Here is a 27,530-nt window from a genome sequence, read left to right on the forward strand (position 1 = left end):
TAACTCCCTAGCACCTCCAAGATTAAATAGAAAATCCTCTTTTAGGCATTCAAATGTTTGCAGAAACTGGACCCTTCCTACCTTTTCAGTCTTCTTACATAAGAAGCTGAGCAGAGAGACATGGCCTACCTGTGTCCCTGGGCTAAGTTTGGAATGCAAAAATGTTAAATATAAATTTTTTGAGGTCAGAGATTGTCTTGTTTTTATTTTATACATTCCAGGTACCTTGCATAATTTTTGTTATTGTGTTCAGTTATTTCAGTTGCATCTAACTCTTCATGACTCCCATTTGGGGTTTTCATGGCAAAGGTACTGAAGTGATTTGCCATTTTCTTCTCCAGCTCATTTTACAGATGAGGAAACTGAGGCAAACAGGGTGAAATGACTTGCCCAGGGTCACACAGTTAGTATCTAAGGCTGGTTTTGAACACAGGAAGAGGAGTCTCTCTTACTCCAAACCCAATGCTCTATCTCTATTATACCCTCCTCCAACCACCACAAATTCTGTAAGTTATCTAGTGACACTGGTCTCCTTACAGGTCTTCAAAATAAGTGTCTGTCTTCCAACTTCATGAATTTTCATTGGCCTAGAATTTTCTCCCTCTTCTTCTCCATCTCTTGATCTCCCTGGGATTCCTTCAAGTCCCAGCTGTAGTGGACAGAGTGGAGTTGGGAAGACCTGAGTTCAAACAATGCCTTACAGCATCTGCTTCCTGTGTCACTCAGATATTCCCATAAACCAGGATTGGCTCAGATGTCATCTCCTACAATGGTGACTTCTCTAACAGCTGGGAATGATCTTACCCTCCTTAAATACCTCCCAGAACTTTTATTAGGACTTCCAACACCTGTTATGATCTGCCCTGTGTCATAGCATGGGCATAGATTGTTATGAGAGGCAACAAGGTCTTGCAGTCAGAAAAACCTGGATTCAAATCTGGCTTCTGATGCATTTGGGCTATTTGACCCTGGGCAAGTCATATATTCCCCCAGGCAGCTCTCTAAGATTATAAATTACAGAGGAATTGATAATAATAACCAGAATTTACATACTACTTCAAGGTTTGCAAAGTGCTTTTCACATATTATCTCATCTGCATTGATGGAGGGAGTTTCCTCACTGAGAATACTTTGTACTAATGTTATTGTTAGGTCTAGACCAAAGTGAATGGGAGTGCATAAATAATTCCTATCTTATCTCCTGTAATAATCTGCAAATTCTTTGAGGAAAGGATTGTTTTACTTATCCTTATAATCCTCCCAGTGCCCACTCACTATGTTTGCTGAATGAATAAATGAATGTAAAGCTGGTATACTTGAGGCGGTGGGAGTCCAGTACCCAAGCTCAGCCAGCATACCTGGCTGAGAAAGCCTCATACCCAGCTCTAGAAGATCTATATTCAAGAGTTTTGCCACAACAAAAGTAGATTTTGTCACAGTTCTTGAGTGACTAGTATTCTTGGTTGAAAAGGCAGGCATTAACTGGGATGAAAATGCTAAGGCATGTGATCTTGCTACAGGCACAAGAACAGCCTCGTCGTCAAATCTGATCCTAATCAATTCAGTTATTTCAAATGACTGAGTTTTGCTTCCCTTGAATACATTCAACCAGACCTTGGAATTAAGATCCCCTCTCCAGGTGAACTGGGGGGTTTCATTCATTCTTCTGGTTCTTCCAATAAGCCCAGATCATGTTCCCTTTCTCTGTGGCTTCTGGCCAACTGGGTCTTCAATTCAGGTTTTTCTGCCCCCTCTCTCAGAAGTCTCTCCCATGGTCCATAGATGCCAAGAAAAAGTTGGGAAACACAGCTGGTAAATAGGACTCCAGCTAGAGTTTAGGCTGTGAATTTTTTTTTCTGGGAATGGGACAGGAAGTTGGCCATCATACACTGACAAAGGGATTGAAGAGTGGAGCTTTGGTCTTTGAAAGACCTGGATTCTGGTGTCAACTTTGGTGCATTATATGAACTATGTATGTCGTACTTTGAGCTTAAGTTGCCCCATCTGGTAGAGTACAATAACCCTTGCACTCACTGATACTCCCAGACTAGATGTTGGAGCTGGGATTTCATCATTTCAAGAGATAATTGATGGGTGGAAAGCTTGGAGGCACTTTGGAAAATAGGATATTAGTTTTGTATGTGGGGGAGGGAGTGTTGAGAACACTCTGCCTGTGGCAAGAGCTGTTAAGTCATTTAGCGTGTTTGATTTATGTACAGAAATTTCCATCTCTACCAATTTGCACAGCCCTGGAGTCTCCCACCCGCATCTTTGTTTTATTGCTTCTCTGCCATGGGGCATGAGGGCACAGGATGTCCCTGGTTTACTTAATGAATTGGTCTTGGCTGGATTTCAGGGGGAGAGAGACTTCCAATTCTAAGCTTGTCACTTCTGGGAAATGCAACTCTGAATTCCTTAACTCTTTCCAGACCAGATACAACTTGATAAGCAAATGCACTATATAGACACACATACACTTAAATATATACACCTCTTCCCTGTCCTTTCTTTCCTTCAGCAAACCTTCTTTCCATCATGCCAATAACAGTATATAGAATAGGGGTTCTTAAGCTTTTCAGTGTCCTGGGCCCCTTTGCCAACAATCTGGTGGAGTCTATGGACCCTGCTTTAGAATGTTTTCAAATACATAAAATATAGAACATTATAAGGAAAAAAAATCATAGTGAATTACGTCTAATTTTCCCCAAGTTTACAAACTCTCTGAAATCTATCCATGGATCTCCCCAGGTTAAGAATCCCTGGTATATTGATGCAGCTAGACAGGGGGGATTAGTTTTGGATCATGGGGGTGGTGGTGGCAGGATTAGAGCCTAGGCCTCCCTTTGTAGTTTTGAGTCCAACCTTCTTGGTACTGTGTGGAGGTTGGCTTCTCCCACAGCACTAAGGTCCTAGGTATATCATTGTTTAGGGAGGCAGAGTCAAACTCACAAACTGCCTACATGTCCCTGATTGATCCCTTCTGACTCTCCAACTCAGAGGGGTAGCTCAATACCTCTCCTTACCCACACTGCTAGTCTCTAGGGATACTTGTCTTGAGATCCCTGTTCCTGGGGGAATAGACTTTATAGCTTAAACTTGGTCAAGGATTGGGGTAGGCATACAATTGCTTGAACAATGCCAAGTCCTCATCCAGAGACTGATTAGTCCTGGAAGCTAGGATGAATATCCTAGTGGGACTTGCAAATGGGTGAGAATGGCAACTTTAGAACCAGACGTGCCAGTCTCTTTGGCAACAGCCACAGAAGCCTCTCTGCTAGAGAATATACTTCTGGTTCCCACTTCCTTGTCCCACTGTGCCTTATACAGCATGACAGTTCACTGCACAAGGTCATAGATATACATAAACATTCCACACCCTTGACTCACTACAGCTGGTCTACAGACACCGGAAGACCCTGTGAAAGGTTAAGTAGATGATGGTATACCCCGGGGCCTCCTTCTTTGTGGGAAAATGGGAACAGCTCTGAGATGTAACATAGTCTAAACCCTTAAGACCTGAATCATCAGGATGAAAAAGCTGCAGCAAAATGGAACATAGATATAAGGGCCAATGCTCAGTTTTAGAAAGAGGAAAGAAAATAGCTGCCCATCTGGGAAGTAAATAGGTTCTAAGTCATACGACTGCTGGGATCACAATACTGAAAGTATGGGGGTGTCTGAGGCTTCAGAAGGAGGCACAGAAAACCAAGGGTTGGTCATGGTAGACAAAAGAGAATGGTCTAGTGCTAAAATAGCTGGGATATCCAACAGGCAGGACTAGTTCCTTGCCAAGGAAACCCAAATCCAATCTGATCTCAGGTCCACAAGCCCCAGAGCTTTCTTTCAGGAAGGGGCTAGAGAGCTGGAAACAGTTAAACACAAGAAGAGATATCCTGGGAAGATGAACAGGTGCCTAAAGGGACCCCAGGACTCTGCGTTGATATCTGTGGAGAATGAGGTTTTAATCTTCCATTTAATAGACAGCCAGAGAGATGAGAGGAACTGGTTTTCTCATTCCCCTGGTTCTGTGAAGTGGAGGTGGCAAGTTCAGTGCTTTGAGATGAATCAGGTTTGATGTCTGGAGAGCACACTCTTACTTGCTCTCCCTGCTCCCATTTATTAATCAGATGATGCTGGGGGAGTGACACAGAGTCCTGGAGGAATATTGGTATTTCTGTGTGGTTAATTAGAGAGTTGTCATCAAGGGTACATACATACCTGGCAACCCAGGATAAAGAGCACTAGACCAGCAGATAAACAAGCAAAAAACAAGACCCATCTGTCATCTCCAGCACCATATTTTCCCCTTGTTTCTACTCAAGAGGGACTAATAACTGAGAGGGGATGCTGGGTGGATCACGTATCCCCACCACATTTTATTAGGTTCCACTGACAAAGAAATTTACAACCGTCAGTTCCCATACAAAAATCAGCGTACAAAGTCTGTACAGGGAGCCACAGGACTGGGAGGACGATGGGGCCAGGCAGCAAAGTCACAGGTGACGGAGAAAGGTCCTGGAGCTCGCTGCACACACGAAGTTTTTGGAATAGAACTCATACCATAAGGAGAATGAGGGGGTGAGGCAAGGAGGAAGTTCTGGGAGATGTGATTCCCCCTCCTAAGGAGGTGAGGGGGATCTGGATCATTTCCCTTCCTGGACAGCTGACCCTCTTTCCGCCCCCCAGGCAGCAAGCAAGGTTAGATGGAGGCGAGGCAGAGGCAGCCCAGTCTCTCAGGGGACAGTGAAGGACAGTGCTTCATAAGCCCGCTAGGATTGTGCTTAAGGTCAGGAGAGCCACAAGGAAGCAGTGACTCATCTTCTCTCATTCCACATGTGTTTCATCTAGCTTCACCAGAGGTGGGTGGTGCCAAGGAAAGGGAAGCTGGAATTAAAAGTGGCCAGAACCTGCTTGTGGCTCAGCCACAAACCTGATGCCCCTCCCAGAGGCAGAGTCCATGTGCTCACAGTGTTAGCTGGGTCTTCCTGTTTTCCTATAGAGCCTAGGCAGAAAAGCGTTATTAGGGAATACAAGCTCTTCAAAAACATCAAGGGATACCCAGCACCAAGTGTTCATTTCCACCAACAACAGGCAGCTCCATGCTGGCCTAGCTGTTTGAGGTTCCAGTAGTTACTCCAAAGACAGGGTCAGTTAAAAAGGGGCCTCAGCTTCATTAAATGGTAGGTGTGCCAAATTCTAAAATTGGAGGGGCCAGAGAAGGTGAGGAGAGCCAAAGGAGAGCAGGCCCTTGGGCCGTCCCCCAGCTCAGGATGAAGGCAGGGTGGGGCTGGGGAAGGAGGGGGTGGGCGTGCTCCTTGTGCTGGTATGGTCTATGATTAGGCCTCACAGGGACCCTCCACCTGCATTGCTGCCCCTTCAGGCATTGCCTCTCGCTTTTTTATGGCCTCCAGGACAGCTAGCTCTCGGGCTTCTTTCTTTTGATTTCTTGCTTCATACTCTAATCTGTTTGGGGAAAAAAAAGCAGTATTGAGGTCACAAAGTCCAGCCCTACAACCCAAATTCCCTGGGACAGATTGCCTTACCAAGTTCTCCTTTTGCTAAACTTTCATTCCATCTCTGAGGCCTAAAGTAACTAAGAAGAGAGGTTCCTGTGAACCACTTCCTGAAGCCTTGTCATAGAGGATGCTCACCTATTTTTAATAATTCTCTGTACAATGAGGTCTGTGGTGAGGTCATTGCCACTATTGATTTGACGAAAGATACCCCGTCTCTTGGGTTCCTGTGGGTAGAGAGGGATGCCACCATGGGGTCACAGGCTGCTGAGGCCTAAATTCTTCCCCTCCCTTCTTGCACTAAGAGTATGTTCAAAAGGAGTAAAGAGGTGGGAGGTGAGGGGTGGGAAGGAGGAAGTGAAGGAAATCCAATAATTATTCCCCTTGAGGAAGGAGATAAAGTTTGTCATTCCCCCAGTAAGAGACAGAAATGTGTGCCCATGAAGCCCCACCTATCCAAGCACAGGGGAAGTGATTCATGGGAGTGGTCAAAGGACAAGGAAATGAGCAGAGGAGGAAACATATCTGGGAGGTGGAGGTTGGTGTGGGGAAAAGATAAAGGTGGAGAACTAGCAGGCACTCTGGAGCACTTACCTTATATGGATCTGAACCGTCCTTATCAGGCACCACTTCGGTCTTCCCATGACACACTAGGTCTACCTGAGAAGAGGAGCTGTGGGAGTCAGGAGTACTACTCCTGCCTAGAAACTCCAGGGGCCCTTAGGGTAGAGGGTGGTCCTTGACACAAAGGTGTTCATACCATCCCACTGGGCCTTGGTCAGCCAGTTTGTTATTTGCCCCGAGCTACTGAGGGTGGGCTGCTGCTTTTGTGCAGGCAGAGATGAGGATGACATGATGGATACTCGGAGTGAACTCAGTAATCCTCAGACACTTATCTCCTTCAACTCAAATGAAGACTGGCAACCCTCTACTTTGCAGCACTTGGTGCTCTTGAGTCACCAGGCTAACTCACCTTGAAGTGATCTAGAAGGTTTGCTGTGACAGCATATGGAGCTCCAATCACCACCTCAGCCACATACTGGGGAGACAAGAGAGAGCACTGAGCTAGTTTTCCCCTACCTAACCCAAGCCCAGGCTAAGTGGCCAGGGTGGGAATCTTGAAATTTGGTTCTGAAGACCAGAAAAAAGTCCCACATTAACCACTTTACAGAGCAGAAAAGGAGCTCAGATATTCTGTTCCATTGACAGCTCCTCTCTTCAAGGTTATTAAAGCTAGGAGTCCTAGAGGTCACTGAATACCTCCCCTTCTCCCCTGTCACACTGATGAGGGTCAGAGGAATTAAATGACTTTCCCAAGATTTCAAAGTTAGCAAATGGCAAGACTGGAACCTGAACCCAGATCTTCAGAATCTAAGTCCAAAGTTCTCAGACAGTTTACAAAGAGCTGCTGATAAAGCTGATTAAGGATTGCAGTTGGGACAGCCAACCTAACCTTCCTCTCAAACCCTCTAGAAAAGAACAGAGCTTTGTTTAGGGGCCAGGACAGAAGAAAAAAGATGGTTCATAGGAGGCACCACTGGAGAAAGATGCTGAGAGCTTCTGGGGGCAGCCAAATGTTACCCCCAACTTCCTGAAGGCAGAGGATGCCTTCTTCCTCTGAATTCTTCTCATCACAGCCCCTAAAACAGTCTCTGTAAAACCTAGGGATGCCAATGATTGAGGACCAGCATGAGGAACTAAGGTGGAACAGGTGGGGAAGAATTCTAGATTGCTGGAATTAAGTGTTGGAAGGTACTATAGAAACAGTCTTACACAGTTAACACAGTAGCTAACACCTGCATTTGACAGATGAGAAAACAGGCTGGTGAAGTGAAGAGGCTTTCTGGGCTAGTGAGCAAGTGCCAGAACTGATCCTGGAGTGCAAGTGATTTGTTCTAGAGAGCAGTGGTGACTTTCAGAGATTAAACATTTCTTCCTCACCGAAGAGCCAACACCTCTCAATGGGCCTGAGTTTGGAGGTGACTCAAAAGGCAAGGGAGAGGCCCCTCACTCTACCTCTGGCCCCTGAAGCCCGACTTAGTCCCAGCTCACCCTGCAGGCCAGCACACTTAGCGTTCTCTCATGCACATTCATGATGGGGTAGTTCTTTCCCTTGTAGTGATTCACTTCCTAGAATCAGACAGAGGTGCATTCAGTCAGAGTCACACTGTCCCTCAGAGGGTGGAGTTTAAGTCAACTAGTTCCTCACAGCTACTTCCCTGTGGAAGGCCCACCCCCTCCCAACTCTTGCTGCTTGGCTGAAAAAGGACATTTTTGGTAATAGCATCCTCCTGGAAGAGAACAGCACGCACTGAGATGCAGGTAAAGAAGGGGAAAGAGGACACAGATCTTGCTACTTTTTGTATCCTATCACTTAGTGGTTCATACCTGGTCAAAATGTAAGCCTGCAATGATGTAGGGTCGCTCTGCAAGCTGGTAAACTTTCTCCAGGAAACATACATGCCCAATATCTGCGTCCAGGTTAAGAGAACAACAGGGAGAGAACGGGGTGTCGCTCTCCACAGGTGGGGCCTCAAGCACCCTTTGTGGAAGACTGGGGAAGAGAACTGTGCTAAGTAACCCCATGACCTGCAGGAGAAAGGGGCTCCTTTACTCCTTTTTCCATGGTCCATTCTAACCAACCAGTTCGTTCTAGCCCACTTTTGATACAAACTTTCCCCCATTCTTTCCCACAGCCTGAAAGGATCTTGGCAAGAGTGACAACCTAGTCCCTTGGGCCCTAATGTTTTCTACAACTTTTTCAAGAACTGTGAATAGTGTTTCTAGGACAGACATCCTCCACTCTTCCCCAGCAAGGCAAAGAGCAGGAGTGGCACCAGAAAGAAAGATACGGAACAGGTCAAAGGCCCCTGCCACATAGATGATGGTATCTCCTGGCTCTGGCTCCTTCCCAGAAGCAAACTGGATGATCTTTTGGGATGTCTGCAAAAACTGTGATACTCCAGTCCAGGGGCTGTGGCTCCTTGGGCACTGGGGACCAAGCAGGGAAAACTGGTTAGAAATGTCCAATATTATACACCCAGAGAGCACACCCTTCTACCCAACCCCAGGAGTCCCCAGGGCTGTAGATATTGCCTGTCCCTTCTTCCCAGCCCTTTGGAGTTGCTGGCTTCCTACGGACTCCCTCTTCCACATCCCTCATCTGTGAGCAAGTCCTTGCTTCTTTTGGCATGGGAGATCTACAAGCCAATGCAGGGAATGTTCTGTGATCTGGGCAAGGGTGAAGGGGAAGCTGCCAAATTTATAGCTCTCTTTCTAGCCTGAAGAGACTAGTGGTTACTGATCTTGAGGGCTATTCTCTCAGTCCTTGAGGGAAGGGGACAAAGGGGGAAGGAATGGGTTGGGACAGGGGGAAGTCTGAGAGAAACCAAGAAACAATTAAAACGCTTTCTTTGCACCAGTTTCTAGATGGGCTGGTTGGAACGTTTGGGGAGAAGAGGGGACGGGGGAGCAGTGACACCTGACGGAAGGGGACTATGTGCAAGGAACAAAACCTAGCTTTAGCTCTGGAAAGCTTTAATTTGGTAAGAAAGGATGAGCAGATGACAAAAGTCAGAAGTGTTTTCAACATGGCCACTGAATGAAACACCAGCATCCTGGCTGCCACCAAAGGGCCACAGATGGACAGAGAAGAAGCAGACAGCAAATCCCGACACATTCAATAGGACCCAGAGGCCACTGTCTTGTCACCTGGGAGAAGCCTTCTGGGCAAATACCTGCCCCAGCAGGTACTAGGTGAAGGGGCTACAAAGGGAGAGAGGGGCCAAACCACTGTTAGAAACTTCAAATAGTGATGGTCCCAAATGGAAGTGTCTACTAACGCCCAGGGATCAGCATGATCAGGCCCAAATAGGAAGCATATGCTGGATGAAGGTACCTAGCTCCTGTCTGGCCCTCTCAGCACTTGCTGTGAACACTAAATTGAGTCTGAGAACTCACTGGGGGAAATTCTAGAAATTGTGCCTGATAACATCACGCTCCTATGAGGGCAGGTATTTCCTTTAGCTCAGCCCTGATAGGAGGGCCTGAGGAATGCAAGGAAGCCCCAAACAAGTTGGCAGAGTGAAATCAAATTAGGATAAACGCTGGGGTGGGGGAGAAGTCTGCTGGGGTGCAGAAAACAAAAGGACAGAGCTAACAGGGGCCAGGGACTGCGTCTTTCCCTAACCTCACTCCATCAATGGAAGAAATATCAACTCCTGCACGCTGGTGCTATCATGAAGCCTCTTATACATGTGAGTTCCTAAGTTTTTGTTAGACTGTGTGATTAGGTGCTGCATACGCAGCCCTTCCCAAACGCTCACCTTGCCAAAGCTGTCAGTGTACTCCTGGTACTCTGAAGGCAATTCCTGCACAGAAAAGTGGAGTCAGGCCCCAGGGCCAGCAGGGCACCAGAATTCCAGCCAGCATTCCTTTCCATGGCCACTGAGGGGGCTTTCCTCACTGATTTGGAGATGTCCCTGTTGAGAAGCAGGAAGCCTGCTGCTCCCCACATGCTGACCAGTCTCAGGAAAGGAGAGTGAGAGATTTATTTCTCGTGGCCTACAAATATCCCAACAAATTTCCCAATGGAAAGAAATATTCATTCCCTTTCCAACCAGGACCTGGCTTTCAGGCAGCAGCTGTATCCTAAATCCCAGGTCCTAGTGGCAAGGAAGAGGAAAGGCCAGGAGAGGTACTCATCGAATTCCCAGAAGACTACTGCCTTCTAGGTCACTGTGAACTTACCCGGCTGCTGTGATGAGCCTTGGTCATGAGCAGCATCCGGCCAACTAAGTCGGTGGTAGAGACTCCTTGGGTACGTTTACATTCTCTGTAGGGGACAGGTAGGAACAGGATCAGTGCGTAAATGGCTCAGTTCTTCTGGTGAGCAGTACCACTACTGAAGGCCTCCATCACCCAAGATAAGGTTATTGTGGGAAGGTCTACATAACCACCCCTCCTCTAGTTAGGTAGGAAAACAAAGAGCAGTTTGTTCTGCAGTAGTTTTTTTTCTGATTTCCCCTGAAAGATGGGAGCAGTGAGGTGCCATTTACTCTGCGATAACAACAGACATCTAGCTCTACATTCTGTAAGAATTGTCCAAACTGGAATTTTCCAAGGGCATGACTACCCCAGGTGCAGAGTAGCCTCATCTAAAGCTATCAATGCTGAGGCCTTCAACTTTTCCCTTCCACTCAATACCATTTAAGGCAAGAACATCCAGTTCCTATTATTGGCTGAAAAGTCAACAATTTCAACATCCTGTCTGAAAGGTAGAACGGATAAACAGTTAGTTAGCTAGGATCCTGATTTAGATCCTATTTTGTTGAGTGACCACTAGATGCCTGCTTCCTGCTCTGTATCTCAACTGAACACCAGTTCCTAAGAAAGAGGTTAAGACTTAGGAGATAGAGAAGTAGCTCCTGGTTTCTGAAAGTTGCTGCATATCCTTATGGGGCAACAAGTATTTTGGTTTGGTCTTTATTTTTTTGCTCCAGTGCAATCTATATGTCACTGTTTTTCAAATGCATGTAGATTCTGATGCAGTTAATAAAATACAAAAAAAATCTACTGAAACCACAGTAACTTTTTAATCACTATATGTTTTCTTGGTCAATAACAACAATTTACATTTAAACAGCATTTTAAAGTTTCCAAAGAAATTCACATATTTTATCTCATTTGAGCTTCATAACAACTCAGTGAGGAATTGTTGCCATTTTATAGATGAAGAACTATTACTAATACTAACAGTACAGCACTAATAGTATAGTATTACTGTGCTAATAGTATAAGTACTATCATGTAGAGTCTGCTAAATGTTTAACATTGGAAAGAAGTCCCTCCCAAGCTCAACCATGGAAAAGAGTTGAGAAAATACCCCTCTCTTCCCTCTCTGCTGGTGGAGGTTTATGGGTGTGGAACACTGCACATGCTGCCAGATGAAGGTGATATGTCATTGATTAGTTTTCATGTGTCTTTCCAACTTTTTTAACCTTTGTTACAAGAGATGGCACAACAGGGAGAGAAAAGTGACTAGGGATATGCCTGGAATCGAGGCTACATAAGAACAAAAATAAGACTTAAAAACCAGAAGCTCGCTCTCCAAAAGGCTGAGGATCATTCGGAGAGTGGATCAGACAGCACGGGCTCTGGTCTTGGCTTTGTGTGTCCTTGGGCAAGCTGCCTGACCTCCGTGAGCACTGATTTCCTTGTCTGTAAAATGAGGCAGTTAAACTGAATGGTTAAGTGGAGAAGGCAGGGTGGTGCAGTAGGATAGGTGTTGGACCTGAAGTCAGAAGACCTGGTTGAAAGCCTGGCTTTGTCACTTGCTGCCTATGTGAACTTGGGCAATCTCTCTGGGCCTTAGTTTTTGCATGTGTAAAATGAAGAGGTTGGATGACGTGGCCCATAAAGTCCTTTCCATTTCTAACTCTGTGATCCTCTGTGATTCTTTTCCTACTAAAAAATTCCTCAAATCTGTGTTAACTAGTGTTAGTGTGAAGCCTGCAGCACAACCTAGTGGTCACTCCTAGAAAACCTTTCCCCAGGTTATCCTCTGTAGCTGGGGCAAATTCTAGCCTGTCAGAGAAAAAGGGTCGCAGAACCATGCCCTTATGAGCCCGATTTCAGAAGCCTCTCTCAGTGGCTACCAGGAATCAGAGAACACACCATGAAATCATACATAAAACACCATACACACAGGAAAGCATTACCTATGGAAATGTCTACTCCCTTGATTTAATTCAGCAAACAGGTATTTCAGTATTCACTCTGGGCAAGGCATTTCTCCTTACAACCTACCCCCTTTCTCCCTCCCACCTTAGGAAGGGTCTCACCTGTATCTCCCAGCCTTCTTCACTTCTTCATAGGTGTCCCGTCCATCCACAGTTAAGGTGATATCATCTAGGAAACAGCACACACACACACCAATATTAGAGGATCAGCTCTGCCAAGACACTTCAGGACAGCCTTGGCCAAGAGCCTGAGCCTCAGAGAGTCTAAACCTTTATATCCTAAAACTCCAGGGTCAAGGAAAATGCTTCCAGAGTCCCTAAGACTTCTGGGGTCTGTTTGACACACAATTTTTCTGCATTTCTGTCATCTGTGCAGTCATGTGGGCCCTGCCCCCCCTCCCTCTAGTTGCCACATTGCCACCTTAGGACTTCCAGGATAGGGTGTGCAGCCAGGCCACTTACTGCCATGAACACAGAAATCACAGTTGTATTTGTCCAGGGTCTCCAGGGCAGTGACGTAAGGAGCACCAGCCACAATCTCATCCACCCACTTGATGGCCTGGACCATTTTGTATCTCTCCTCCTGAGTGAAGACAGGAGGGCCCTTGTGCTTGGCAATCTCCTCTAGGGCAAGGCAAAGAGGAAGAAAGAGTAATGATAAACACTACTAATGGTCTCCTGAAGAATCCACAGCAAGGACTCGTTTCCAGCCCTTATCCAACAACCCAATTTGCTAAGGTACTCCAATACTAAACATCTTAGTTCTCTGAGGTCTTGGGTTCAGTTCTTAAGACAACGTCAAATCTCGAAATGGATTTGGTATTTCTCTTGGGGAAGCAGTTGTCATTTAGTAAATTCTACCTATCAGCAGAATAACTCCTCCCGCGTATGTCTTTAGCCTTGCACCCACCTATGCCACTAGATCCAAGTAGGGAAAGGGTCTGGGATACAGCCTTAGTTATCATACTTTGCTTTCCATATCTCCACTGCCTGCCAAGGATTGTAATTTGTGAGGAAAGGCATCATGTCTGTTTGAAACTTCCTTATATCACCTGACTGGCTGAGAACAGCTAGCATTGCAGTCCTGTGCTATGGGATGGGGAGGCAAGAGCTAGGAGAGGATCTGGGGCACATAGCCTCTTACCATCAGTGTGGACCCCTACGACAAGGTAATCTCCCATGGCCCGTGCCTGACGCAGCTGGTTTGAATGCCCATAATGTACCATGTCATAGCTGTGGAAATAAATGGAGGTATCAAGCCTTGTACCTGGTTGACAGGGAGGGACAGATTTGAGTTAGGGAAGCAGAGTTCCCCTTTTGTAGCCTCTTTGGGGTAACCTTCCATGGAGCCTGGAGCTATTAAAAATAACTGAAGATGAGTAGTGAGGGCAGATCAGGGTGAAATGAAAGTTCAGGAAAAAGCCAGGCTGTTCAACATTTAGACATAGATGGTTTTTGGAGTCATGACAAAGTCATGTGAAGCCAGAGAAACTCAAGTGTAACAAAGGGCAGGATCCTTATAGCCAAACCAAATATCAATGTAAGTTTGGGTATGTGACCAAGTCAGGCCTATAAAGAGTTTCAGGATGATCCCCTAAGGAGTAGTACTGTGACTCATAATCTTTCTTAGCTGCTAGATTTCCAAGAGGAACTACATAGCATGTTTATTTCTAGAATTTAAACCTCAATTAATTTTGCAGTACACCTTGAGGAGGCTAGGAATCTCGGGGGGTAGGTGTTTATTATTTTGGAGTCTGATCTTGGCATAATTGGGGTATACCATGCCCTTCCTTTCTTCACCAAGAAAGCTTACCCATGGCCTTGGCTAAGGTTCACAATCAAAGACCTAGCCCCAGGGAAGGCTGCATCAAACCCCAAAGAAAGACAGTTAAAATGTCTCCATGAAAGCAAAGAAGACTGAACAGGAGGAGTGGGAGTGGGAAGAAAGGGGTAGAAAGGTGAGATTAGAAGGAAAGCTGAAGTGGGGTGAGCTTGGGGAGTATTAAATACACCCAGAGGAGCAAAGCCCAGTCCCACTGCAAGCCTGGGAAGTTTGATCAAACAGAGGCCTTTTCATAAGTAAAGTCCACAGGGTCTGTTCCAGAGTCTACTTAATAACAGAGGCAAAATGGTAGCCTATGGAAAGACCCATTTCTTACTTTCCCTAACCCAATATGAACGAATGGAACCACTGGTTTTGCTTAAAAAACTGAATTTAGAGTGTGAGAGGGCATAGTAAAGGAATATGAAGTACTGACTTGGTTTTGTTCCCAGGGTCTCTAAATTTTTATTAGATATAGAATTTTTTTCAGTTCTTTATTACTGCCATCCACTGACCAGAAACCCCAAATTCTCTACTTACTAAAACACTAGAAAGGTAACTATGGGAAACAAAAAAATGTATCAGTTTCCCTATAGGACAGAGCACCTATTATTTGGGTTGTTTTCATACAGCTTAGTTTGGGGCCCTGGCAGCGTTTCCAGAAAATACTGGGAAGAACAGTGTTAGGACATGAATGTGGTTCTGATAATTCAGCCATTCTGGACAAAGGTCAAATACTCACTGTTCACCTCAGAATACGTCGTAGGACGAGAGGCAGCATACCTGGGTGATAACCTAGCTATCCTGTTGTCAACAGTATCTTGTTTCAGCATTTCTCTCTATGTACAAAACACTCACTTCTCTTTAACTGAGACGTGGGTGTACTGAATTACAGAAAGGAAAAATGTAATGCAGGTACATCTCACGTTGAGCAAGCCTAATACATACTAAGTGAAATTTATACAGTTTATTACAATTTATGAAACATTTCATACAATCTCATTTGATCCTCACTAAACCCATGTGAGATGGGTGGTAGCACAAGGGTTATCTCCATTTTGGAAATGAGGAAAGTAAGACAGGTGACTTTTCCAAAGTTACATAGCTGGCAGAGCTGAGATTACAGCCCAGGTCTTGATTCCAAATCCAGGGCTCTTTCTACTACCCCAAAGTTGCCTCTGCCTATGAAAATCCAGATTTGTAAAACTGATAAGGGGTGGATTAATTCTTTAACTGGAGGATGTGATTTCATATAATCTACATACTGGAGCATAGGACCTGAACAGCATTTTAAATGGTTAAAATGACAAGAATTGGACTCACCCAACTTTTCAGAAACATACGCAACTGCACAATATTAAACATACCAACAGATACATAATAATTTTAGCTATTATACTATCTAAGACAAATGTTGTTTTATATTAGAACAAAAGCAAATAGAGATTGGTTGGACCTTTCTGGGGGGAAGAATACAAAAACCTGAATGTCTGAGGGAAACCTTTTGGAATCCTGAAAAGCCCCTGACAATTTTAAATATTCTTAATCTTAATAAATATTAGTATGATGTTTTTTCTTGTGGTCATCTGATAACAGAGTGCTTAGTGTACTCATAATAGACTACCAAGTCTAGGACTAAAAGCCAAGAATTCTCAGCTTCCCCAATCACTTTACCACTATCTCCCTTTGAGAGAATGGAAGTCAATCTCCTTATTTGAAATGATTTTCTGTATTCACCTGAATCTGAGCAAGTGTGAGGAGCAAAAATTTTATGCACCTCTTGGAAATGCTTCAGAAACAGTAAAGTATCCCATTCGTCCATGTCACTAGGGATCTGTGGAACCATAGGGGTCAAATTCCTCAAAAAACCACACGCAAGAAACATTCCTTCCTCCCCCGCCTAAACCTCAAGTTCAAAGGCCTACAACAAGAAACAACCTCCCCCCTCCCCCATTAGAATATCAAAAACCCAGTTTATTTTATTTTTAAGTAAAGAGCTGCTCCCAAAGTGCACCTAATCCTAGGACGATTAGCTCACAAGCGAAGGAAGAAACAGCTAATCTTGAGTTTCTCCACAGAAATCCAGTCCCTTACAACCGCCTCTTTGTAAAAGCCTTTTCTCTTTTCAAAGTCCGGGGTCCTGGCTTACAACCCTGCTTCCTTCTCGCGGTCCAGCTCTCAAGTTCTCCAGGGCAGACGCTGCGGACCTTTTCCTGGCTCTCCCACCCAGCTCCAGCGGCCCAGGGCTCCAGGGCTCCAGGGCTCCGACTGCCCCGGGCCCGGAGGGTCCCTTACTGAGCGGTTATTGCTACGGAGCCGCGAGAGAACGGGCCCAATACGTGCGGTTAGCCCCGACTTCTCTCGCCCAGCTCCGGCGCACGTTTCCAGGAAGGGCAGCCCTAAGGGGCCCGGACGCTCGAACCGAACCTGTCCCGGGCAGCCCGGCACCCCGGCTCCCAAGCGCCCTCGAGTTGGCCGGCCCCTGCCGGCGGAGAGGTCCGGAGTTGGCCGGCTGTCCGCACCAATCGTCCGGGCTCCCCCAGGTCCGGGTCTCGCCGGGGCTGGGGGCTGCGGGTTGCTACGGGTGCCCCGGGCAGCACCTGGGGCACGTCTCCCGGGGGGCCGGTGGCACAGGGCGAGGCGGGGCCGGCCGCGGGCCGCAGGGCCCCGGGGAGACGGTGAGGAAGGACAGGCGGAGGGAGGGGAAGGGAGCGGGCGGGAGGAGGCTAGCACCGGCGGGCAGCCGGCCCGGCCGGGGGGCGGCCAGGGAGGGGACTCGGGCCGCCCCGCTCTGCCCTCGCTGCCCCACGCTCTCACCAGCCGTCGCACCAGACCCGCACGGTGCGCTTGGTCCCCGGGCCGAGCTTCTCGGAGGAGTCCGCGGTACCGTGTCCGTTTCGGATCATGTCCCGGCGGCGGCAACGGCTCCAGCCCTTTAGCGCCCGGCGTTGCGATCGTCCGACAGACTGACCACCGACACAGCGGCCACCGCCGGGGCTGCCACGGCTCTAGAGCCGCTGCCCCCGCCCCCGCGCACGCGCCCACAACCGTCACGTGGGGCTCACCCCGCCGCGCCGGACCAATCGCGAAGCGAGGAGCTCCTGGCCCGACCGCCCCGCCCTCACTCCCCGCAGCAGGCCGCGCCCCTCGGCGGGCTGTCACTCCCTTCCCTTCCACCTATGCCGCAGCCGGTCCCGCCCCGAGGCCCGCCACCAAGTGTACCTGCGGCCCGGGAGCGCCGCCGTGGTCAGGTAGCCAGAGCACCCTAGTCCTGGGCTCTGGTGGCCCCCGCCCGCAGTCCCCCGCAGTGGGAAGCCTCCAGGAGGATGGCCGCTCCAGCGCACTCGTCTCCACCTCTCCGAACTTTGGGGCAAGCGAGGAAGGGAAGGGCTCCCCTGAGCCAAGCAGGCCCGTGGAGGTCACACAGCTAGCGGTCCGGATGGCTAGGCTAGCACGCTGACCATCGGAACATTCCAGGCTCGGGCGTGCAGCTTCTCTTGTGAGCCTTACTAAAAGGAGTATTCCTTTTTTAGGACTTTTACAGGCCTAGTCGAGGTCACAAGGCTTTTTATTCCACCTAGTTGGGGTTTTTCCCCCCATATTATGCTTAGCAAGAGTCTTAAGGTATTGAAAAGGATGCAACACGTACAGGTTAAGGCAGTATCTTTACCTAGCTAATGATGAAAAAATAACCACACACACCCCAAAATAATCAAGGTACTGCAGAGGACTTTAATTGAAAAAATGAAAGGATCTGCTTAGAGATTTTAGAGAGGTCAAAGCCACCCTATTACTGTATACTCAAATACAGAAAAAGATACTTATAGTTAGCAACATTTTTAGTAACAAGTGGTAGAAATACAGTTCAGGGCCCTAGGAGCAGTCTGGTGAATTGAGGTAAAGGCAGCTGTGTATTTCCTCATGGCCAGCCAGATGCGAAATATCACCAAGTATTTTATCTTGCAGAAAATTATTAGTCTGCCACTTCCTCATTCAGGGACTAGATGAGCTAGAGATGTCATCTATAGACCCTAATTCATGATTGGGTGCAGTCTGTAGCACAAAAAGTTGTACAAAGAGCTAGGAGATAGGCTTTCAAGGGGAAAAAAACCCCCAGATAAATTACTAAAAATCCCAGTACAAAAATTTCATCCATTATTCCCCTTACCAGTCAACATGGAGGTTAACTTCACCTTTCATGGTGACTTTTGACCCCTGAATAAGGTTTCCTGAAGTTATTTGAAAAGTGCCAACTGTCTATTTCCCTGTAGGCATGGGGTTACACTTTTTTTCTCTTTGTGCCTTTGGTGCAACCCCTGCCAAACCAGCCACCTGAGAATGGCACTGAGCTGAGTGGAGCCCCTTGCTCCTTACTATCCCTGGACTGAGTCTCTCCTGCACTCTGTGGGGGCACCAATGGCTTTCGGCTGTGGCTGCCTTCTTCATCAGCACGGAGGGGAGTTGCCAGAGAGAATATGGGATCTTGCCACCTACGAAAAGGGATAAAGATATATTAGGTACCACTCAAGGCAACCACTTGAATCTGACTCAGAAACATACTTTATTAAAATGTACGGCTGAAATGGGTTCCTCTTCTGTTACTAAATGATAAACCAGTGTCAGAAGTAGTAATTCACTCTTGCTACTTGGAGACAATCACTTTTTTATCTGCCTCCCTCACCTACCAAAACCAAAACCTCATTAATTTATCATAATGGGAGGGAAAACCAGTCTGGAAAGTACAGCCTGTTAAATATATTCTAAAGAAATTAATTCACTCAAACATTAAGCACCTGATGTTAAAGTGTTGAAGGAGTTACTAAGTTTAGATATGATCCCATGCCTTACAATATAAGAAGGGTATAAAATAACTGTATTATACAACACACAAAAATGCATTAGAGTTGTAAAACAAAATGTCATGTCAAGTTCAAAGATGGAAAGAGCTTCAAAGAGTAAGTTACATTTGAGATCAGCTTTAAAGGATGGTCCCACATTATGTCTGTGTTGTAAACTTAGTTCACACAGAATATCTTTGTGTATGACACTGTGGTGATTGCAACAAGTTCCAGAACATTATGAGAGCTGCAGAGCAAGATACTCCACATGCTGGGTAGATCACCAGATTATAAGATCTGTAATCACCAAAAATGTTTCAGCCTAATGCCTACAGTTAAGGCTATGATATGTAGTTGAATGACCAGTCTATAAAACTCATTTGTACATACTGATTAGTGTGTTACTGAATGGCACAAATTACATAATGTACTAATCAGTATGACTAACGTACAGTATATATGCACAGTATATATGCACTGATTAGTGCATTCTGTAATAACTACCAATCAGTAATGGATTAATCAGTATGTATTGTACTATACACTGTACATATCAATCATACTAGTACATTACCGATTAGCACATACTGCTAATACATGAGTTCTAATGGCCAGTTGCTCACATCTGAATGCATGTCTGAAGTCTTAATAGGCATTCTTCATCCATTTACTTTTTCCTCTGTGGATAGTTAGACTGAACTGTTGAGTGGTTATAATAGATCTTATTTATGAGGCTCTCCTATATCAGCTCTGCTTATGCTCCCTACAATAGGAGCATCTGGAGTTAAGTTTATATATGTTATAAAATATATTTTATAATTCATTTACAGACTAGTCTTCTCTCCCACTACTGTATATTAATAAGGTTTTGCTTTATTCAGTAATTTCTACTTTGTGAGGATATTTATGAGGAAAATGTCAAAAATAACTGCCTTACAGTAATCCAATGGTTTATTACTTCTACTTCTCTGGTAGCAGTTTAGTCTGTCTTTGACTGAGGATTGACACTAAAAGATGAACCATGAACTGGGCTCAGAACTGACAAAAAGAAGGGCTTAGACTGCCTTTGGGAAATAGGACAGTTTTTTAAAAAAGCAATATTCTTTCGTTAATACTATATGTCTTTGAACCATGGGATATCAGTCTCCAAAGTATTAAAGTTACAAGTTACCCAAAAGGCACTGGTGGATGTCAGTGGGCAATAGCACATTAACAAGGCACAACTGCATAATAATAAAGAAGATATTGTCAGAGAATGTACTACTGGAAAAGAAGATGGGTTGGATTACAGGAAGAGGGATAACTAATAAGTAGCTTGTGTACTCCAGTGATGCCTACACTACGTGAAGGGAGCCAGAGGAAGGCTCTCAGCATGCTAGGCAGACCAAGAACAGGACAGTATAGAGAAAAAAGCATAGGATGAATTTGTGATCTGCACCAATGGAGGTCCTGCATCGATGTGATCATATATCCAATGAAGTACTAAAGTTTATAAACTAAGATCTAAATAGATATTAATAAAATACGTTGTTTTTTAAAATGCAATTCATATTACATAATACCTAACATTACATAACACCAACAACAAATGTCCTTTAAACACAAAAATTACCAGGTTCAGAGGTTGAAGAATCATTTATAACTAAAATTTTTTACTTAAAAAAGCTACTGATTTGGAAATGTTCTCCTCTTGATTAAAAGAAAAAAAAATTAACAGAAATAATGTTTTTATAATAAAACGGGGCTATTTGATTAAAGGTGTGCAGAACTACAAACATAATAGCCCTTTTAAACCAACTTTTTTGTTTTTACTTCCCCAAAATAAAACTCTTGTTTCTACTAGCAGAAGACATGGAGAATACTGGTACGTAAAAATTAACCAGAGGACAAATTATCCAAAATTTATCTAAAACTTCAAGCTAAATTTCAGTCAACTGCAACTAGCCTTAGAAACCAGAGGACAAATTATCCAAAATTTATCTAAAACTTCAAGCTAAATTTCAGTCAACTGCAACTAGCCTTAGAAACAATTCCATCAGATGCTCTTATACCTCAGCCACTTCCTTAGGTTTAAACTAGCCTTATCACTTCATTAATAACTAGGCTGCAAGGAGAGAACAGCAGGAGTATTGCAGAGGTACAGAAACAGACAGTTTTTAAACTAACATGATGAATTTATTATATGCAAGTTATTCATAGTAAAGATTTGGTATTTTATATACAATTCTCTTCTTCTGTTCTTTGTATGAGGAAATGCTTATGTTAATTAGTGTTTAAGTATAGAATAAAAAATTCAGTCTGCAAAGGGAGGCAACCACGTCCATCTGGACACATAAAACAGGCAAGGGAACTAGAGGCTGCCTAGCTCAGACCAGAGATCTAATCACACCACTCACCTACTGTAGGGGGGGATCTCAAGACCTAGTTCATCCATTAGCAGTTGCATGACATCATCACATTTCCCATGAAGTTTTAAGGCAGCCAGGTCATCTTTTGGTGTCCACTAGAACAAAGGGGGAATAAAAACACGAATGCATTTTCTAAAAGCATATAGGTATTGATATCTGCTGGCTCAGAGCTGATGAGTGACATCTGTTGATTTCTCACAATGGGCTAAGTTTAGTACTAGGTACTATGTGGGAGAGGTGAGGTGGAACTTGAAGGAGTTACTAAAATTGAGACCCATTAGTGGTTCCAGCTTAGGGTCACACTTTTCCAATGCCTAGAATGCTGGAATCCTCTCTCCCTCCTTTCCTACCACCCCCACCCTAATCTCTGGCTTCTGATAGCTTATTTAGCATTTGAAACCCAACTCAAAAGCTACTTCCTGCATTAAGCCTGATGCTAGCCCCAAACTCTAAGCTGGAAATGATTCCTCTGTCATCTGATCTTATAGTACTTTATCTTTTTCTTGTGCATTTATATTCTAATTTGTATTCTTAGGAACATTTATCTTCCATACCACCATGTAAACTCTAAGAATAGACTATGTTCTTTATCTTTGTATTTCTTCCTGTGCCTGGCACATACTCATAGTGCATTAAACATATTAGATGCTTAGTAAGTGATTTTTTGGAGTAAATGAATGGCTACATCCTTCCTTCTCCCGTATCTACTACTAACCTCACCACCATCACTCCACATTCCTATTTAATTCAGTATTCTCATTCCCCCAAACCTGATATACGAGGTAGATACTTCCAGACACTTTTCAATTTTCTCTAATTACCTGTAAGTTTACAATGTAGAGTTTAGGCCGCCGGCTAGGGGGTTTAGTCATACACCAGAGACGTGGATATTTCTTCAGTACCTATTGGGATCCAAACAAACAACACTATAGAAAGTTGAGATATGATTGAGCCTAAATGCTGGGAAGGAAAGGAATAACAAATTACTGAAATCGAATCTGCTCATTACTTTTCTCATCCAGTACCTTTAAGCTGGATCCCAAACACAGAATTGTGTCTGCTTTGCTTGCTGCCTCAGTTGCTGCTTCCCAGTTCAGAGGCTGCCCCAAAATCCCCCTCTCACCAAAGTGCACAATGGTATCTCGAAGCTGTGCCCCACACTTATGACAGGTCCGGCCTGTCTGGTGTCTGTGCAAGGCTGTTCGCTCTGTCACATCAAATACCCTCAAGTATTCTCGGTTGGGAGTGCAGGAGGTGCAGACCTGAGGAGAGAGGAGGCCCCATGAGCCAGAGTTCAGTGTGCTCTTCCTCAACGCCTCCCAAATCCCAACTATGGCTGCTCACCTCAATGTACATGTTCCCATGAAGTTCCGAAATTGCTGAGCGGGGCAATCCACTCCGTAAATGGAGTCCATCACAGTTCTGGGATACTACATGCTGCACCTTTAGGGGAAAAACATGAGTGGAAAGACACCAGGATGTGCTGAGGAATCTTCCCACCTCGGCTTAAGGTCGGCACAGCAAAGATCTCCCAACACCAGGTCCTAGGGCAATATCAATCTTGCCGAAAGCCTCAGGATGTGAAGGGAAGTGTAGTCAAACTATAAGCAGGATTGAGTCCAAGCAGGAATTGGATAAGATACCTAAGAAAGTCTTCAGTAAGGTTTAGGCGAATTGTTTTAGTAATACTGTTAGGGCTCTGGGAGGTAGCTGGTGTATCTCACCTGCATGGTGAACCAAAACAATGACCAACCTGAAGCTGCCTTCCAGTGTCATAAGCCATTAGAGGTTTCAATGTCCCATCTACTTTCCCTCATAACCAATGAAGATTCTCAAGGTTTTAGGTTAAGAGTTAGGAGTTACCACAGTGCCTTAGGGGGAAAGCTATTTTGAGTTATTACATGTAATTCCCCTAAAGGCTCAGACAGATTCACTCCTGCTTTCTTGCAACTGAAACTGTTGAACAGATACACTTGAGCAAAGTCAAAAGAGCCTCTTCTAGAAATACTGTGGCTCCTGAAATCCACAGAAGCAAGTAAAAAAAAGCCAGAGGGGTGCTGTTAGTGCTTCAAGTCTTAGTGCTAAAGCTGGTCACCTGAAAAACATTTCAGATATCCTAGTAAAAAGGTCTCCTCTGAATAAGTCATTTAGGCCTGGAGATGCCTAGCTCACCCTGCTAGCCAGGCAACAGAGAGGACGACTGAACCAGCACAAACCTGGGCTAAACCCATCCAGGAGGGCTCTTCAAAAGGGTGAATCAAGATGTTTTGGAACAATGGAGAAGAAACAAAAAACGTTAGGTCCTCTCCTTCAGGCCCTGGAAAGTAGAAGTGCTAGAGACCCTGGACTCTTACCAGCTTCTGCTCATGTAAGCGGGCGATGCTCATGTGGGTGAGGGTGGGCTCCGCCTCACTCAGATCGGCAGCACTGCCAGATGGAAGGGAAAAAGGGAAAGGTGAGGAGGAGCTGCCAAGTTCAGGTTCACACTACATCTGACATCCCTCCATCTCACAGGGAAGGCCTCTGTAGCCTGCCTAGGAGGTAGAACAGGGGCAGAGAATTAACTTCTGCATTATACTTGCTTACCTAATGCTCCTCCCTTTCTGAAGCAGTGTCCACACTCCGTTAGGGCCCCGATAATCTGGGATGGAAGCTGCCTGCATGGCCAGGAAATACATGAAAGAAAAGACAAGCATGAGGAAGGGCGTCAACTATAGTTATTGGCAGAACTCCAAGAATACGCAGCAAAAATGATATTGCTGCTACAAAGTCATTATACAATTCTATACACACACTCAACATTTTGAGATTAAGGATTCTTTCATGCTTTCTATTTTCATCTCCTAACACATAGTAGGTGGTTGATAAATGCTTGTTGACTGATGTCTTCAACTACTGAATCACGGTCAATGGTGCTTTATGAATCCCTAAGTGGGGGAAGATTGTGCTGTTCAAATTCTTACTGCCAGATACATTTTGCTTCAAGTAGTTTCTATCCCCAGGGTTGTTTTAAGAATCAAACGAGATAGGGTTTGTAAAGCACTTAGCAAATTTTTAAAGCACTATATAAATATTAGCTGTTTATTATTATTGTACTTCTAAACAGACACTTTAGATCTGCCAAGATAGAATGAAAACTGACTAAATTTTCAGACTTCTAAGCTAACCCAAACCATGTATCTTAGGGTATAGGATACTGGAAGGAAAGGAGAATCATCTGGTTCTTGAGTTAGATTTCATTTGATCTTTGAGGAAGCTATTCATTTCCACACTGCTGCTAAAGTCTGAGATGCTGAGGTAGCACAGCAGATAGAGTCTGGGACCGGAGTTAGGAAGACCTGGGTTCAAATCTGGCTTCAGACACTTACAGGCTGTGGGACCCTGGGCAAGTCATTTATCCCTGTTTACTTCAGTTTCCTCATCTGTAAAATGAACTAGAGAAGGAAATGGCAAACCACTCCAACATCTTTGCCAACAAAATCTCAAATAGGGTCATTAAGAATCATGCACAACTGAAAAACAAGGCTGCAGCCTACGTAATAATTTCTGTTATGGTAGGTAGCTCTGGTTCTCCCAGTGTAGAATTTCTAAACCATTTACACTCAAGACTCCCACTGCATTCAGCCCTCTCATGTGCCACTTAACAGTGCTTCAAGGACTCTTATTACTGTATTAAATATTAATCTGACTACAGGGAACATAAGAGTCAGGGGACTCTTCTGGTTATCTGTGATAACAAAAGTTGTTTGATTCACGGAAGCATCAGTACTAAAAGCAGCTGTAGAGATGTGAACAAGTCAGTAAGCTAATAAACATTTCAAAAGACAGTGTATAGTAAGTCACCATCTGTAACAAGATATGATTTCCAACCTGACTAAAAGTGTCCTCCCTGTATATGTTTGTGTGTGTGTGTGTGTATATATATATATATTTTTTTTTTTTCTTCTCTTTTTTCTCCTTATTCAATGTCTCTTTTTAGCGGAAAAATCTAAGATTCTTTCTCCATCCTCGGGGAAAGAATGCTGAAGAGTAAGCCAGAGCAGATGTTCCCTCTATCGTATCGTACTTTAGAATGTGGAAGAGAGGCAATTCTAGTGACTGGGGATTTGGGAAACTGGGTTCCAGTACCATCCAGCACAGAGGTACAACTCTAACCAAGTCATTTTAACTTCTCTGGGCAGGTTTCCTTACCAATAAAATGAAAGAGATGGGACACTGAACTAGGTGATGGCAGTTCTCAACATTCTACATTGTCACTTTCCTTCCCCTCCTTTTCCCTAAGGGTTTAAATCTTATTACAGGATTTCAGACTGTGTAAGCTCTCTAAAAGCCTTTGTTTTTTGCCTTTTTCTGTATTCCCAATACTTAGCACAGAACTTAAGATCTAGTAGGTGCTTAATAAATGCTAGTTGGGGTATTTGTTTTAATTTACTAAATTCATTTCAAACATTTAAAAATCTATTATGCAAGGTACTGTGCTAAATGCTGAAGCTTTAGATTCTCTTAGTTATGAGCTCAATATTATATATTGTTCTAAAGCAATAACAAGTTGCTTTTTGACTGTAATTTTTAGCTGATTTTATGTGGATCCCCTTAAGTAAAAAAGTTCCTACATCTAGGATAAACTAATGGTCCCCAGGGGGCACCATCCCCAAACCTACCAACCTATCCAAGTTACCCTAAGGAGATTTCCAGGGCCAACAGTCTCAGAGCAGCTCTTCCAGAAAGGATTCTGTCAGGTTAACCCTCAAGAACATAACAATGTCACTCCTTTCCCTACCGTGCTAATTCCGGCTCCTGTGTAGATGACCAAATATTTGGCATTTTGGACAGCTACAGCCAACTCCCTGACTTTCCTCCTTAGTTCCCCTGGGTCATCACACACCTGAGGAGACACAAGAAAGGTGGTCAAAACCCCCCCACCCCTCCCAGAACAAAACACCGAGGACCAAGGAGCCGCAGATGATTTCTAGACCAGAGGGGTCAGAGCCCCTTTTGTCCGCTCCAGAGGGAGATGTTTTCTTTTTTCTTTCTTTTCTGAAGTGGGCGCTGATCTTTCTCCCAGGCCCCCCCCGCCCCCCAACAGAAGCATGTCCTCAACTTAGAGAAAAGAAGGCTCTTCGAGCCCAGCAGCGGCACTTGGCAAGGAGCCGCGGAGTGGCAAGCGAGGTGCCCTGGCTCCGGGGGCCTCGAGGTGGTATCTCAGAGCCCTCGTGCCCAGGCTGGCCGGGAGAGGGCTGTGGAGCCTCGGGGGCCCGGGCAGGGGTCAGAGGTTGGGGTGCGTCGGGGTCAGGGGGCGGGCAAAGGCAAACCGGGCCGGAAGCGGGGCGCGCACTCGCCTCCTGCTGCCGCCTCTTCAGGCCCTCCCGGCGGCGGCTCCGGCCCTGCAGCTCCTTCACTAGCTCGTCGCTCTCGGCCAGCAGCCGGCACTCCTCGGCGCTCCGCTCCGCCGCCGCCTTCTTCAGGATCCGGGACACCTGCGGGGGGAGGGGGCCCCGACGGCCGTGAGGGGGAGCGGGGCTGAGCCGCGCGCTCCCCAGGGGACGTCCCAGACCGTCCCCGGCCTACCTGGCGGAGCCGGTTCCGCTGCTGCTCCTCCCGCAGGATCTTGTCCCTTTCGGCCGCTTTCCGTTCGGAGCGGCTCAGGCCGCCGGCGGCCATCGCTCCCCTAGGCAACCGGCCGCGGCCGCTTCCGCCCCCGAAGTGAGGTGCGCGCTTGCGCGGCTGAGCCTCCTGGCCCCGCCCCTCGCTCCTCCCCGTTCCAGCGGGCGCTGCCCCTCCCTCCCTCCCCGGCACTCCACCAAAGAGGTAGGCAGGCGGTGGTCTCTTTAAAAGGTTTTTATTGATCATATACAAAATAAAGAAAACCTTATATATCACAAACATACACTATATACAGCAATAAATACCCGGGGGGCCCGGCCCCGTGCCGCCCCGCCTGGACAATAATTTAGCAATAAATACTGAGCGGGGTTGGGGGAAGAGGCACCCGGGGGTCGACCCTGGCTGCCCCGGACTCCCCGACCCGTACCCAGACCCCAGCCTTCCTCGCTTCAGATCTGTAAAAAACCCCAAAGCATATTCCAAGGTGGCTCGCCTATCTATACCCGCTCCTAGGGGCTTCAGCCCCAGGCAGAAGCCCTTGCTCAAGGCTGCCTCCTCTACCCCCAACCCCAACCCACTCAAGGCCAAACGCAGGGAAGCAGCAG

General features: G+C 45.7%; 2 protein-coding genes across 3 annotated transcripts; both read right to left on the reverse strand.

The window, feature by feature from the left end:
• Positions 1-4,335: 4,335 nt before the first annotated feature.
• On the reverse strand, positions 4,336-17,131 carry PCYT2 (phosphate cytidylyltransferase 2, ethanolamine). 2 transcript variants are annotated; one of them, XM_072645362.1, is made up of 14 exons: positions 16,893-17,131; positions 13,398-13,486; positions 12,716-12,877; positions 12,356-12,422; positions 10,263-10,347; positions 9,839-9,883; positions 9,225-9,278; positions 8,366-8,504; positions 7,902-7,984; positions 7,566-7,643; positions 6,487-6,552; positions 6,108-6,173; positions 5,652-5,740; positions 4,336-5,463 (listed from the first exon to the last, which is right to left on the reverse strand). In XM_072645362.1, exons 1-14 carry the CDS (start codon positions 16,979-16,981, stop codon positions 5,337-5,339), a joined length of 1,239 nt encoding a protein of 412 aa, XP_072501463.1. In that variant the 5' UTR covers positions 16,982-17,131; the 3' UTR covers positions 4,336-5,336. The 2 variants fall into 2 exon arrangements, with proteins under 2 accessions (XP_072501463.1, XP_072501464.1); XM_072645363.1 differs by lacking the exon at positions 9,225-9,278.
• Positions 17,132-17,787: 656 nt separating this feature from the next.
• SIRT7 (sirtuin 7) lies at positions 17,788-27,041 on the reverse strand. The gene is made up of 10 exons (XM_072645361.1): positions 26,890-27,041; positions 26,661-26,798; positions 26,102-26,206; positions 23,908-23,978; positions 23,676-23,748; positions 22,666-22,764; positions 22,347-22,583; positions 22,143-22,223; positions 21,310-21,416; positions 17,788-18,565 (listed from the first exon to the last, which is right to left on the reverse strand). Exons 1-10 carry the CDS (start codon positions 26,980-26,982, stop codon positions 18,355-18,357), a joined length of 1,215 nt encoding a protein of 404 aa, XP_072501462.1. The 5' UTR covers positions 26,983-27,041; the 3' UTR covers positions 17,788-18,354.
• Positions 27,042-27,530: the final 489 nt, after the last annotated feature.

This window comes from Notamacropus eugenii, chromosome 2, assembly GCF_028372415.1.
Source record: "Notamacropus eugenii isolate mMacEug1 chromosome 2, mMacEug1.pri_v2, whole genome shotgun sequence".
Classification (NCBI taxonomy): Eukaryota; Metazoa; Chordata; class Mammalia; order Diprotodontia; family Macropodidae; genus Notamacropus; species Notamacropus eugenii.

Excerpts from the sequence above, each read along its gene's own strand:
- PCYT2 (XM_072645362.1), bottom strand. The coding sequence starts at position 16,981 with ATGATCCGAAACGGACACGGTACCGCGGACTCCTCCGAGAAGCTCGGC. Across the intron at positions 7,985-8,365 it reads AGGGGCCTTTGACCTGTTCC|ATATTGGGCATGTATGTTTC; the intron begins GTATCTTTCTTT and ends ACCTGGACGCAG. Across the intron at positions 5,741-6,107 it reads ACGGTTCAGATCCATATAAG|GAACCCAAGAGACGGGGTAT; the intron begins GTAAGTGCTCCA and ends CTCTACCCACAG.
- SIRT7 (XM_072645361.1), bottom strand. The coding sequence starts at position 26,982 with ATGGCCGCCGGCGGCCTGAGCCGCTCCGAACGGAAAGCGGCCGAAAGG. Across the intron at positions 26,207-26,660 it reads TGAAGAGGCGGCAGCAGGAG|GTGTGTGATGACCCAGGGGA; the intron begins GCGAGTGCGCGC and ends GTGTCTCCTCAG. Across the intron at positions 22,765-23,675 it reads GCTTACATGAGCAGAAGCTG|GTGCAGCATGTAGTATCCCA; the intron begins GTAAGAGTCCAG and ends TTTCCCCTAAAG.